At 39.9% G+C, this 14077-nt stretch overlaps 1 protein-coding gene across 1 annotated transcript in view; it reads left to right on the forward strand.

The window, feature by feature from the left end:
• Nucleotides 1-401: 401 nt before the first annotated feature.
• Nucleotides 402-14077, forward strand: part of RANBP3 (RAN binding protein 3) — a gene marked incomplete at its 5' end in the record, with an annotated part of 33258 nt that continues 19582 nt past the window's right edge. Inside the window, 4 exons of the mRNA XM_009698953.1 lie at nucleotides 402-605; nucleotides 6259-6295; nucleotides 6384-6470; nucleotides 10406-10471. Coding sequence (XP_009697255.1) covers nucleotides 402-605; nucleotides 6259-6295; nucleotides 6384-6470; nucleotides 10406-10471 — 394 coding nt within the window. The remainder of the gene's footprint in view (nucleotides 606-6258; nucleotides 6296-6383; nucleotides 6471-10405; nucleotides 10472-14077) is intronic.

Raw genomic sequence — 14077 nt, forward strand, 5'->3', positions numbered from 1 at the left:
CAATTATTTACAGTATTTGTCTGTTTAGTTTTTATATCTCAGTTTGGGGATAAAAACAATTAGCTGTCCTTTAGGCCTTGAGAGAAGGAGGAGTTAGACCCCAATGACTCTGTGGCGGGCAAAATGCTCTTGCCTGGGCCACTGACATTTTTAGTTAACTTTCAAAAAACTGCATTTGCTCCAACTGATGGTTTTTGTGGGGAGGGAAAGCTAATTCAGTCAGCAGATTGTGTTACCTGGTTTGTGCGTATTTTAACTGGTTTTCAGCAGCAAGCAATTCCTTTTGCCATACTGTGTAAACAGTGGAATTTAAAAAAGGGTTAGCAGATCCTCTCACTAGGACGACTGCTCTCTCATGTTGCAGCCTTGCATTGAAGGGACGTTGTCTTTTCTGCTCCCAGTCCCCTGCAGAGCAAAAAGGTTTGTCGGATTCAGGCGAGGACCCTCAGGGAGAGGTTGAGCCCCCCCACCATGGTCTGGGTCACAAAGAATCAGCTGGTGAGCGCGACTCTGAGCACCCTGCTCCCGCTGTTGCCTCAGTCAGTGCTACCCTGAGTCCCACTTCTGAAGCCGAGCTTGCTCCTATTCAACAAGACCTGGCAGGGGTAAGTGTGAACCTACCAAGTACTTCTGCTGCTGAGGGGAATAAAGAGGAAAAAAAGTCCCTTCCACTATGAGGAATCTGTTACTGTTAACTTCAGGTAGTGCAGCTTGCTATCTGTCTGGTTCTTTGATCTCAAGTGTTAGTCCCCTCTGAGCCATTGTTTCAATCAGTAGAAATGAAATTTGTTTGGGACTCACTAGTGGGTGTAATTATAGAAGACACAACAAGTATTAATTTTAAAATTTAGGGTGTAAACTATGTGTTTGCTAAGGATAAGAGCTCTTCTAAATGAGTGAGAAAGTGGGTATGCATGAGGGATTTGCTTCAAGCAGTTAGAGGATTGTTTATTCCCTCTGAGCCATAATGCTGAAGCTTGACAAAGTGAGCAGCTAATGCTGTGTTTCCACTGGATATAAACAGGAGCTTGCCATGCCAACCTGTAAGGTACTTAACAGATTAAAAGTACCAAGAAAGTTACTAAAGCAGAATTTTGAATTTTAGGTACTTGGAAAAAAGAAGTTAGTACCTTGAGGTAGGAAAAGGTGTCAGTGCTGTTAATTTTTTCTACTAGTGGTGCAGCAAAATATTTTTTGAAAGATGACTAAATGACTGCTACTGTACAGTCCTTCAAAACAATTATAAAAGTGTTCCTAATCTTTCTGGTTGGTGGACCATATTTTCTTAGTGCAGGTGAGTGTCAGTGCTCATTGTGACCACACATACTAGGCATGTACTCTTTGATAGACCTTTGCCTGTTAAGGCTGCTCCACACCAAACCTATATCCTTTTCTTGCATTAGTATTTTTTTTTCCAAGAATGGGCCATTTCAAGTAAACCCAGTGCTGAATGGTTTGTCATGACAAGGCGCAAACAGCTGTATGTTAAGCACATTTCAGTGTCCAGACTGTTGCTTGATGACCTGATGCAGAAATTTTTCTATTTCAAAATTTTTTGAAGGTTAAAGTTTTCAAAGGTTAATATTTTAAAATAGAGCTGGTAAACATGATCACAGACTTTTATGTCCTTTTTCTGTCATTTGAAATTGCCAGTGTTCCTAGAACTGGCCAGGAGAACTGTATTAACCAGACTTTCAGGAAAACTGCAGCAAGTGGTCATTATTGTAGACTTGTTCTTAAAGAGCAGAAAATCTTACCACTGTTAACCCATGTCTGAAAGAAATTTAAGAACCAAAAATGCTGGGGAATGTATGTGGGAATCCAAGATGGCTGTACACAACAGGTACCTATGCATCCATGAACTTTACTCCATTCGCTTAAATTTATGGTGTACAGTGTTCAGTATAGGCATGTAACTGCCCTTCATGTGCACTGGCAAGCGTTCTTCAAATTACCCCAGTTTCTTAAGAGTAAAACTCTCTCTTACCTAGAAGCATACAGAAGGTCGATACATCTTTAGAGTGCTCATTTCATGTAATCTTCTCAGGACCATGAGAAGACAGATGAGTTAAGACTGAGTTATGAAGAGGAGACACTGTATATTTCCTGTTTGCTTGGTATTGTTTGTACATGCACAAGCAGATATTTTTGCTAAGACATTAACATGGTGTGGCCAGAGATACGACTTCTTGTGGAGCTGATGATGATGTCTTGACTTTCAGCTGACTAAACCCAAGCCAGCCTTCAGCAGCACCTAGCTGTCCCAGCAGGACTCCGTTGTTTAAGAGGTTCTGGAACAACTTTTAAGCAACAGCCATTGCAGTTCAATAATGCTTATATATGTGGAGAGTTTCTGGATTGCAGACTTGGTTTACCATGCTCTGAAGTCCTTTTATATAAGACTTTTTGCAAATAAACTGTATAAGTGTACTCTTGCAGATTTCACCTATTATGTTGACTTTTTTTTTACTTTACCTGAGTTATTCTTTGCCTTCCCTGTTTGTGCTCATTATTATGAATAAACAAAACCTGACAAATCTGTTGAAGTTTGTGTAACTTCTTTGTTAGTTAGTTGTAACAACTGTGTGAGGAAGTAATGGACGTAAAGAAGCAGTGTTCTTACTTCAGTATGGGATGGTTACTTTCATTTGCACTTTTAAAAAGCAGTTGGTAACCTTTGAAAAGGTAATTTGGTTAATTAGAAACATGTCAGAATTGTAGGAGCCTTTATTTAGAAATAATTGTAACTTTTCTGTAGCTGGATTTCTAAAAGTAGAGGGAGGAGGGAATAAGTGAAAGGTGGCTTGTGTTCTTAAGTGAGGAGTAAATTGTAGGTTGGATTTTGATGTTACTGGTTTAAGTGTTTCTTCAGCTTCTAATTTCAAAGAACTGAATGGAGAGAAGTTGAGTCACCTTAATGGTTCCTTGTAGGATGAGATGGTCCTGGCTTTCATTTCTGTTGTATAGTATACTTGTGTAAAGCATGTATTGCTCTAAGGTACAGATTGAGTAGCCTGGAAAGAGAGGCCTGAAATGGAAAGGCTGGACTGCTGTTTATTATCACTAATTGTAATCTGATGGTTTTTTGCAGTCTGTCAGGTAAACTGTTTGTCCTGCATATATTCCCTCTATTTTTGTCTAGTCTCCCCAGCTTCTCCAAAATAAGCAACACTGGTAAGCCACTTCTGGCTGAAGAGGTAACTTACTTTATAGTATGGCTTCATAAGAAAATTAAGCTTATGGTAATAGAGTATATCTGTGTACCCCGACTCCCCGTGCCATCTACCTTTAACTCTGTCCAGTTCGTCCAAAGGTGCTGACAGGTATGGAGATCTTGGCTCTGGATTCCTCTGCAGTCTGTAGGTAGAGGCAGACTAGAGAAACCATGTTGTTGCCTCAAGCATTTGACTTCTCACTGCAGGTTATTCCACATTGTTTGTCATCTGGGTAGGATCTGTGAGAAATCAAACTTCATTAGATCATGTGCATACAGCTTTATTTTCTTGAAAACCTTTCTTCTAATGATGAAGGATTTAGGAATGTTTTTCAAGATCTGTAAGAGTGAATTGGTCATTGGTAAAAGCATTATGACAGTGAAAAAACTTGAGATATGCCAAGGTTGAGGAGACTCGATAGGTGAATGCCCAAGTAATGGGGAGTGAATATTAACAGCAGTATTTTAATAAAAGCAAGGAAACAGAGTGGTGTGTGCCTTTTACTGGATGCTGAGTATAACAAAATTAAAAACCAGTTCCCAGTAGTGTTGGTAACTCTGCAGTGGAGTAACTCATGCATATTCTCATTCATTTGAAAACAGAAAATAAAACCTGGATGTCTTAAATGCTTAACAGGAGTTTCAGTACTGAGGTCGACATAAATGAGGTTCTTTGGCCTGCTGTGCTTGGGGATCAGCCTAAGGGATTATGACTTTTTTTCTTCCCTGGCCTCTAAATTCCTGAATCTATGGAAGATTTAAATCTCTACTTGCATTTTTCTAGTTTTTTGCAAGGCCTGTCCCAACTTCCCCAAGCAATAATTGACGGTGTGAGCAGTGTGTCAGTGGGTAAGGATGCGAGGTAGCGTACCAAATGATCTAGATATTTAGATGCATATGTAGGAAGAAAAATGTTTGAGAGAAAGGGAAGTCCTTTTATAATTCTGTGCAGCATCTACTTTGTCTAGAGCTGACAATGTCAGTAACAGCTATTACACTTGTCCTGTGGGCTCTTGCATAGCTTTAATCTCCTAAAAACTCTTGAACTAGGAAGCATGGAAATAAGTCAGAGAGAATAAATACTTAGCTCTGCTTTGCCTTCAGTAGGTTACGGAGTTGGCTTTGGATATTAATGCTCCTTGCCCACTAAATGTAGTTACGGTATATTTAGTTGTGCTTGCATCAGGTAATGAAATGACAATGATGTGATAATTTGAAGCTTGTGCTATACAGGTTTGACTTTTTTGTTTGTGTTACTCCAGTGTTGAGAATACAATACATATTAGTAACAGCTTAAGAAGTTTTTGAAGTCTGGGGGGAAATAATTTGTTGATTTTTAAGGATTTTTGCACACAGAGATCTGCAGTTCCATTTGTGCAAATTTTTTACCAAATGGTTTCCTTTTGCTTTCAGGATTTTTGCTAAAAATTGAAACAAATTGCTGGTATATGTGACAACACTTTCTGTGGAATAGAATTTTTTTGAACTTCAGATGCCGATTACTGAAAGAGATGACATCGTGGTTTTCCACTTCAGCCTTATCTTTTGCAAAACTAGTGTGTGTTGGCAAGGGAGATCCCTAGTAAGATCATCTTCCAGCAGTGTGGAATACTTGACCAATTATGTAGGAAGAGCATGGGTCATCAAATACAGTATTAGTGTGATTGGACTGATAGATATGTGTGGATGTGTGTGTGTGTGGGAGGTGTTCCAGAACCGTCAGTAGCTTTTCATTCCTTATGGTTTCAAAAGTACTTGATTAGGATGCTAGTGAGGTAGCTATGCTTTTTCGTTAATGCAAAACAAAACAGAAAAACCCTTAAACGTAATTGCATAGGCAAAATGCAGTGTAAATGTTTTTTATTAGCATTGAGTGAAACACTGATAATACAGTAGTATCTAGATTCTAAATACATGCAGTGGTAAATAGAAAGTTCTGTACTTTCCGGTATTCTTATATCCGAGGTACGTCTTTCAGATGATAGTCTTGTGCAGCCTTAACCAGTCCCGTTGCGTGTTGCCCAACCCTTGCGTGTCTGCCTGTTCTGTATGCCAAGGTATGAATAGTTGCAGTGGGGAAGGATGAGCTCTGGGGCTGCAGCAGGCTCTGTCCGTAAGCTGACGTTCCTTCCCAAGTCAGCCAAGCTCTGAAGTGAGACTATGTAGGGGAGGTGTCTGTCTGTGTGTCCTGGGGCAGGAGCGGGATGAAAGGGTAGTGTTGGACTAGGGAGAAGGTCCAGTATGTCAAGAGGTTTTGTACTGAGATGAAGGTTCAAATGCTGCCCTGGTCACCTTCCATAGTGAAGGGACTCCGTCATGGGATAATGTTTTGCAGGAAGAAGGGAAATTATAACAGCTGAGGACCTGGCAGAGCAAGTAGGAGGAGAGAGACCCAGAAACCATCAGAAAAGATGTGCAACCTTTGTTCAAAGACTCTTTGAATATTGTGATAGTTGGTAGCCTGTGATGCTGCCTGTTTTGTTTCTGGTACTGTGGAAAATGCTAGGACACTATCCATTGTTAATTCCTATTAAAATCTCATAGTGCTGGTTTATAGAGTGCCCTTTGAAAGACATTCCTCCAATGCTGTACTTTCGTTGAAGGAACTGATGTCAGTTATGTTAACTAGGAAAAGAGCTTTGGAATGAACTCCCAAATAGCGGTATGTTCATGATGAACTTGGAACTTCTGTGATACTTTTAAAATCAAACAAAATTTGAAAATAGTAATTTTCAGTTTTTCAATATAGAAAATGTAACTGTAACGATTGTTGCATGGTCTCCAAGGATACTAGTGCTTGGATATGAATTTTCAGGTATCTTATTTGTAAATGAAATATTTTGAATTAATCTTATTTAATAATATCTGGGTGAAACTCAATATGTCTATGTATAAGTCGTAAAAATAATGATTTACATTGACTGTGTATCATTGACAGTAAAGAAAAAAATCTCCAAACTGATGATTAAAACATTTGGATGTATCGAAAGGGATTGAAATGTTCAGTATATGATTTTTGTTTTATCACTGTCATCTGATTTCAGAGATCAGCAGATGGATCAAGTCCAGAAGATGGAGATGGTAAGAGATTTGATTGTAAGATTAAAAAACACGAGTATATGTCGCTCCAGGATTTTGTATGTTTTCTCTAATTGCCTTTTTTCTACAGAATCTGATCGAGAGGATGGGAGCTACTGTCCACCTGTAAAGCGTGAGAGAACTTCATCCTTAACTCAGTTCCCTCCTTCTCAGTCAGGTAAATGTTGCTACAATATTATATATGAGAGGTGGGTTTCCTTCTTATACTTTTTTTTTCCAGTCATGTCAGCAGTCTTGTCACTGCCTGCTGTGCTTTGGCTTAACACCACAGCAACCATGTACTCTGACTTTTTCTGTGGTCTTTGTTAGCAAATTCAGTGAAGCCCAAAGAGTTTATAGATATGTTTTTAAAAATATTTTCTATCTGTAAGCTTATATAAATTTGTAGTTTCAGCTTTTAATCTTACGGTGTTAAATTGAAGAATTTACCAGAAATCTTTTTGATTTGGTGTGACCAGGTCACTTCTTAACAAATTTGTATAATTACTGACTTTTTCTTAGTTACTCTGCTGCCAAGTGTCAGATGGTGCTTCAGTGTAGCCCTCTCCTTTTCTCCCATTCCTTTTGAAGTGGAGAGGATTCAGTGCGTTTCAGCAACGTTCTCACCTGGCAAATGCAGGAGAGAATGACTGCTGCCTGCTGCTCTATACGGTCAAGACAGCAAAATCAGCGGGAAGGCCAGGGGTAAATTCTTGCAATTCACATATGTGGGAATGGTCATGTTTGGTATTTGTGTTCATCCACAGGAACAGTCTCTAAAACATATGCTTTCTCTTTTCACAGACAATGTGAATTGGTCGAGAATTATTTTAGTTAAGACTTGTCAGTGCTTGGGGCAGGTTTGAAGACTTCACTACTTTGTTTCCTCCGTCTTAGTTGAAATAAAGGAGATGAGAAAAACAGTGAAGGAGAGAACAGTAAAAAAATATTCCTTTAACTTACAGCATATTTGGGAAGTGTGACTAAAAGATGAAAACCTAGTTATTTTAAAGAAGTGACTATGGAATTTAAAATGTAGTTGCTGATATTTTATGGGCCCAATATTCTCATTTCATGCTGCAAGTACTAGTGAGGAAGAATCTCTTCTCCTTAAGATCTAGATTTTCTGGTGTGCAGCTTAGCAGGTTTCAAAGTGCAGTCCTGTTAATTGAGTACAGTTCAGGGGACCATTGTTGCTGCTGTCTGCTTGCTGATCACTCTGTACAAAAATAATGAATAGGGGTTTTTTTGTCTGTAGATTTTCTGTTAGTGTAACAATGTGTGTAGTGTGTTAGGAGCTTCCTTATTTATTGGACCTTATATTCCTAGGTTCCCTATAATTACTAACTCTTCTAGTCTGTAGTGCCTTTATCTTTTGAGATTAGCATCTCTAAAATCTCAGATTTTGCTTAATGCTAACATTTATTAAGAAGTGGAGGAAAACAATTTATTTGGCTTTAAATGCTGGATGTTTCAGGAGTCCAGCATACTTTCTCAAGCATCTGCTTGGCTAATGCATTTTGACTGGATATGGTCATTTATTACCTGTTTGACTCCCTTGTTCTCCTCTGTGTGGTATTGTCAAACAGTGACAACTTTGATTGGAATTGCAACTTCTGTAAAGTCTTCTTTGAATATTGCTGACAGTATTCAATGACCTTGATTTACAGAAAATCTTTCACTTTCCAAACCTTTTAAATTTTTTTGTGGGGTTATGTTTCTCTCAAGGATAGGGAAAGTTTGCTTATATGAAACCTGCATCGTGATTAAGCTTAAGGCAGACCATAATAAAAAGAGAGAAGATGGAATTAAAGGAAAGAAATACAGAAAAAACAAAACCAAACCCTCTAAAATTTAAATACTAAAGGCACTTGCTTCATCTTTTAGTATAATGGTGTTCAGAGATTAATTTCCTTTCTCTTTTCAACATACTTAAGCTTCTTCCACAGCCTCATAAAAGCTAAAAGAGCTGATAAATACTGTCATACTTTACCTCATGCAAGATGATCTGTTGAGGACAAAAAACCCCAGCCTATCATCGTTGTGTTGTGATTATTGGTGCATCTACCTCTTGCTCTGATCATCATATTTTGTAGACTGCATTGTCTGTGATTCTTTGTACAACACCAAAAGTACTTCAACTGCTGAACAGGACCTCGACCAAACTTCTTGTTACTTGCTTTTCTAGGTTCCTGCAAGGGGTGGAAAAGAAGTATGATCCTTTTCCTATTCCTTTCAAACATTTTTTTCTCTTTTGTTGACTGTTACGCTGCTTAATGGTGACATGTGCAAATACTCTGATGTACTCTCCTTTGTTTCTATAGAATTTTTGTCCTTGCAGGACAGTTTAAACGTAAGTTGCCTAGCTCTTAGTGCAAACTATACTATCACTCTTAAGCCTTTGGAGAAGCTTGGGTGTCAACTTCCACTGTTTAGCAGGAATTACACTCCTTTCTGTCCTCTCTGCAGAGCCTTTTGAAATGCTATATGTATTTCATAATGATATTATATGTTCTAACATCACTTTTGACTCGTAGTTCAGATGCAATTCAGACAGGGAATCCTGTGTTTATCTTCCCTCCAGAATAAATGGAATTTGTTCTTTCTGTGTTTCAGGAAAAACTAAGGGGATTTTGTGGACAGTGACCTGTTTACTTCTGTGGCTGTAATTCTGGTTTGGTTTAGAAGAAAGAAAAACCTAAAGTAAACAAAAAAAATTACTAGAAAAATAATTTTCTGTTTGCAGCCTTGATATGTCTGGGAACAGATTTTATAATTAAGAACAACATATGCAACTTCTCTTTTATTTTCCTTTTTCGTTGACTGCAGTAACAAAGAACAATGTCTTCATGCCATCAAGCTTCTGTGAACCCTCTACAGGCAATTCTGACTCAGAACCAGGTGAGCTTCCTCATTTTTCTGCTTTTTCTCAGCAAACTGCTGTTAGTCTGTCACAATCCAAAGTACTCTGATGCTTCAGAAGTAAAACCCTATCTGGGAGAATGGAAGTGGTGGTGGGTTCTGATCTTACTGCTGTTCTCTTGCTCACTTCATTGCTTGATTTCATGCTTGCTGGAGGTAATGAAAATAACAAATACCAAAATTCTTAAATGCTTTGGAGGTGCTGCTGGAAGACTGCTATGGGACTCTATGCTCACCTGTTAACCTCAAGATAAAACTTAAGGGAGATTTTCATTTATCTGCTTTGGCTAATGTTTTTTTGATATTGAAAATCAAATCAACCATAATCTATGGTCATGATGATGTTCAACCAAGACCTGTGAACCCTCTGTTGACAGTACCGCTTATTTTGTTAATCACCATTGTTCTGTAGTTTGGTTGTGTTATCATCGCTGTATAGCACGTTGTTGTCTTATACTAACATGGCATGAGAATAAGGAAGTACAGTAAGATAGGAAGGTGCTGAGTTGTCTTATTCTGAGCACAGCCATTGTGCCTCTAAAAGGAAATATTTTATAATTATCTTGTAAGTTCTTAGGAATTCATTTTGTAATAGCTGTGGATTTATGAATATTATTTTTTTGAGGTTTTTGGTATTTTATCTAAAAGCCTTAACTGTATTAAGTGCAAGCAGAGGAATTTCTTTTCCCTTCATACTAAGGTAAAAACTAATGGAGTTACAAGAAATTAATATTAAGCAAATACGTTTAAGTTAATTTATGATAATTAGCAGTTGGGTACTTGTTAGCAGTTGTCATGTTCAGTCATACTTTTGATTGTCCTTTCTTTAGTTTGATTCTCACTTAAAACCTCTATTACCTCTAGTAAATGTCTATTAAGTCCTTCACAGAAGGAACTCCATTTCTCTTGTGGAGATGGTCTGTTTCGTGTTTCTCCTGGAAAATAATTTTGAATTTTTTTCTTGCAACAACTTGTGTCTCTGCCTTTGTGGTGTATATTTGCTGTGATGATCACTGGAAAGTCAGACTTCTCTTGGAGGAAGGGATTTTGTTGTTTGGAAATCTTATAACTTTGAGTATTTATAAAACTTCTGGGTTGTTACAATGAGGAAGGCATGAGAAATTTTATGACTGAATGAATGTATGTAGTATGTTAGAGCTATGTCCTTGTAATTTTGTATTTTGCTTCTAGAGGAAAAGAGCAGTGGATTCCGGCTGAAGCCACCAATACTTATCCATGGTCAGGCACCTAGTGCAGGTGAGTTCTACACTTGCTGCAGCACTACTAAGAAACCAGTTCAAGCATTTTATTTAGGTGTTTTCTCAAACTGCTATTGTAACTGGAAGGTGGCAATGCCTGTGTTTTATGCAGAAAAAAGTCCTGTATTCTCCTGAGTGGTTATGCCCATATCCACTGTGTAATGTATGCAGACACATCCAAATTTTGACTTGGATTAGTCATGCATTTCTGAAATGTGTCTCTCTGTTGTCTCTGCTTAGCATGCTTTGATTCAATTCTTAGAGTAGTCCTGGCCTTTATGAAATCAATTCCTTTGGTGGCAAACTAGAACAAAAGAAGTGTTCCAGGAGTGTGCTGAACAAGTTCCAGCCATTAATGGGCCCCTCAGTCTGCGACCAGGCTAGAGCAAAGTCTGGAATGTTGTTCATTCCCCACTTCCTCCTCTCCATGGCTTTTGACAATAGCGTGGATGATGGGTCCTTGATCTCGCCTGTTCTGCTGTATGGTTTGGCTGTACGGTTTGGCTCTGAGTTTCCTGTTTGCTGATGTAGATCTAGGCAGTAGGGGAAAGACGGTATTACAGCTCCTTAGCAGTCTAAGTAAAAACTATTTTGGTAATGGAAGTTGTTACTTGTTTTGTATATGTATGTATGGAAAATTTATTTTGTTAGCTGACACAGTAGTAAATTTAGAAAAGAACAAGTTCATGTCAGCTCAAAAAAAAAACATTTGAACTTAGGATAGTTATTATATTTTGATTGTTGTCATGTCCTTTGAATATGGGTGACCTGAAGTGGAACTAGTTGCAGAATATTCAGCTGAGTTGCTATGAGTAGGTTTTGTTGCAGTATTTTATTAGATCAAGAGTTCATCTTTGTTTTTTTTTAATGAAGAAAACGGAACCTTCTGGAATTGCCATAACCTTCTAGAGTTGATGTTAAGATGTTTGTTTCATTGGTTTTTATTAGGTTGTTTAGGGTCAGTTGGCTTTTCAGATCAGAGTGGAATTAAAGAGTTGTAGTGCCGTGTATCTTACTATAGCAAACCAAAGAGGCCAGGTTAATTCTAAAAGCCAAAAGGTTAAATGAAACAACATGTAAGACTATTAGACTACCAATACATTTGATTGCATGAAGAATGGAAAAAAAAATCCTTTACCAGTATCTGGAAATGACTTCATTGGAAGGAGAAAAGAAGACTTGGAATGTGTATTTAAATAGTAATTCAGTGAATTCAGACAGAATCACAGAATGGTCGGGGTTGGTAAGGATCTCTGGAGATCATCCAGTCCAACACCCCTGCCAAAGCAGGTTCACCTACAGCAAGTTGCACAGGATCACATCCAAGCAGGTTTTGAATATCTCCAGAGAAGGAGTCTCCACAACCTCTCTGGGCAGCCTGTTCCAGTGCTCTGCCACCCTCAAAGTACAGAAGTTCTTCCTCATATTAAGATGAAACTTCCTGTGTTTCAGTTTGTTCATGTTGCCCCTTAACCTGTCGCTGGGCACCACTGAAAGGAGTCTGGCCCCATCCTCTTGACACCCACCCTTAAGGTACTTGTAAGTCAATGAGATCCTCTCTGTCTTCTCTTCTCCAGGCTGAACAGACCCAGTTCCCTCAGCCTTTCCTCATAAGAGACATGCTCCAGTCCCCTCATCATCTTTGTTGCCCTCAGCTGGGCGCTCTCCAGCAGTTGCTTGTCTGTCTGAACTGGCGAGCCCAGAACTGAACACACCACTCCAGATGTTAAAGCAAAAAAAACTGTTCAAGATGTTGAATTCTGTTAGGTTCCTCTCCACCCAGCTCTCTAGCCTGTCCAGGTCTTGCTGAGTGGCAGCACAGCCTTCCAGTGCATCAGGCACTACTCCCAGTTTTGTATCATCAGCAAACTTGCTGATGTATCATCAGCAAACACTCCGTCCCCTCATCCAGGTCATTAGTGAATAGGTTGAACAGAACCAGACCCAGAACTGATTCCTGGGGAACACCACTAGCTACAGGCCTCCAACCAGACTGCACCGCTGATCACGACCCTCTGAGCTCAGCTCTTCAGCCAGTTCTCAATCCACCTCGCTGTCCACTCATCTAACCCACACCTTGTGAGCCTACCTATGAGGATGTTATGGGAGACAGTGTCAAAAGCCTTTCTGAAGTCAAGGTGGGCAACATCCACTGCTCTCCCCTCATCTACCCAGCCAGTCATGCCATCGTGGAAGGCTATCCCATTGGTCAAGCATGACGTCCCCTTGGTAAATCCGTGTTCACTACTCCCGATAACCTTCTTTTCTTCCAGCTGCTTAGAGATGGCATTCAGGATGAGCTGCTCCATCACTTTCCCAGGGATGGACGGGAGGTGAGGCTGACTGGCCTGTAGTTCCCTGGGTCCTCCTTCTTGCCCTTTTTGATGACTAGAGTGACATTGGCTTTCCTCCAGTCCTCAGGCACCTCTCCTGTTCTCCGTGACCTTTCAAAGATGATGGATAATGGCTCAGCAATAACATCTGCTGGCTCCCTCAGCACTTGGGGGCGCATCCCGTCGGGGCCCGTGGATTTGTGGGTGTCCAGTTTGTTTAAATGATCTCTAACCTGATCCTCCTCTGCTGAGGGGAAAAAATCTTCCTTTCTCCAGGCTTCCTCTCTTACCTCCAGGGTCTGGGATTCCTGAGGGCCTGCCTTGGCCGTAAAGACTAAAGCAAAGAAGGCATTTGGTCACTCTGCCTCCTGTGTATCCTCCATCACCAGGACACCCACTTTGTTCAACAGCAGGCCCACATTTTCCCTAGTCTTCCTTTTGCTGCTGATGTACTTGAAGCCCTTCGTGTTGTCTTTGACATCCATTGCCAGATTTAATTCCAAGTGGATCTTAGCTTTCCTTGTTGCATCCCTGCATGCTCTGACAACATTCCTGTATTCCTCCCAAGTGGCTTGTCCCTTTTTCCATATTCCATAAACTTCCTTCTTCCATCTGAGTTTTGCCAGAAGCTCATTGCTCATCCATGTAGGTCTCTTGCCCACTTTGCTTGATTTGTTACAGGGGTGCACTGACCTTGAGCTTGGAGGAAGTGGTGCTTGAATATTAACCAGCTCTCTTGGGCCCCCTTACCTTCCAGAGCCCTAACCCCTGGGATCCCTCCAAGTAGGTCCTTGAAGAGGCCAAAGTTGGCTCTCCTGAAGTCCAGGGTCATAATCCTAGTTATTGCCCTGCTGCTTCCACGCAGGATCCTGAACCCCACCATCTCATGGTCACTGGAGCCAAGGCTGCCCCCAGCCAGTCCTTCTTTGTTTGTTAGTGCAAGGTCCAGCAGAGCCCCTCTCCTTGTTGACTCCTCCACTACCTGTGTCAAAAAGTTACCTTCAGCGCTCTGCAGGAACCTCCTGGACTGTGTATGCCTAGCTGTGTTGTCTTTCCAGCAGATACAAAGAATATCTGATAGTAGATCCAAAGAATATCAAGAATTAAATAGGATTGCTTGTGTACTGTTCATTTCTCTTAAATTTTGACTTTTATTTCTGAGTCAGTCATAAACTCTCCTTATGTGCTTTCCTGGATAAAGTAGAGAAGATACTTTAAAGTATCTTTTAAGAATGGGAAGTTGTCTTCTCAATTTGGGATTAATTCTATTT

This window comes from Cariama cristata, unplaced genomic scaffold, assembly GCF_000690535.1.
Source record: "Cariama cristata isolate BGI_N322 unplaced genomic scaffold, ASM69053v1 scaffold2604, whole genome shotgun sequence".
Classification (NCBI taxonomy): Eukaryota; Metazoa; Chordata; class Aves; order Cariamiformes; family Cariamidae; genus Cariama; species Cariama cristata.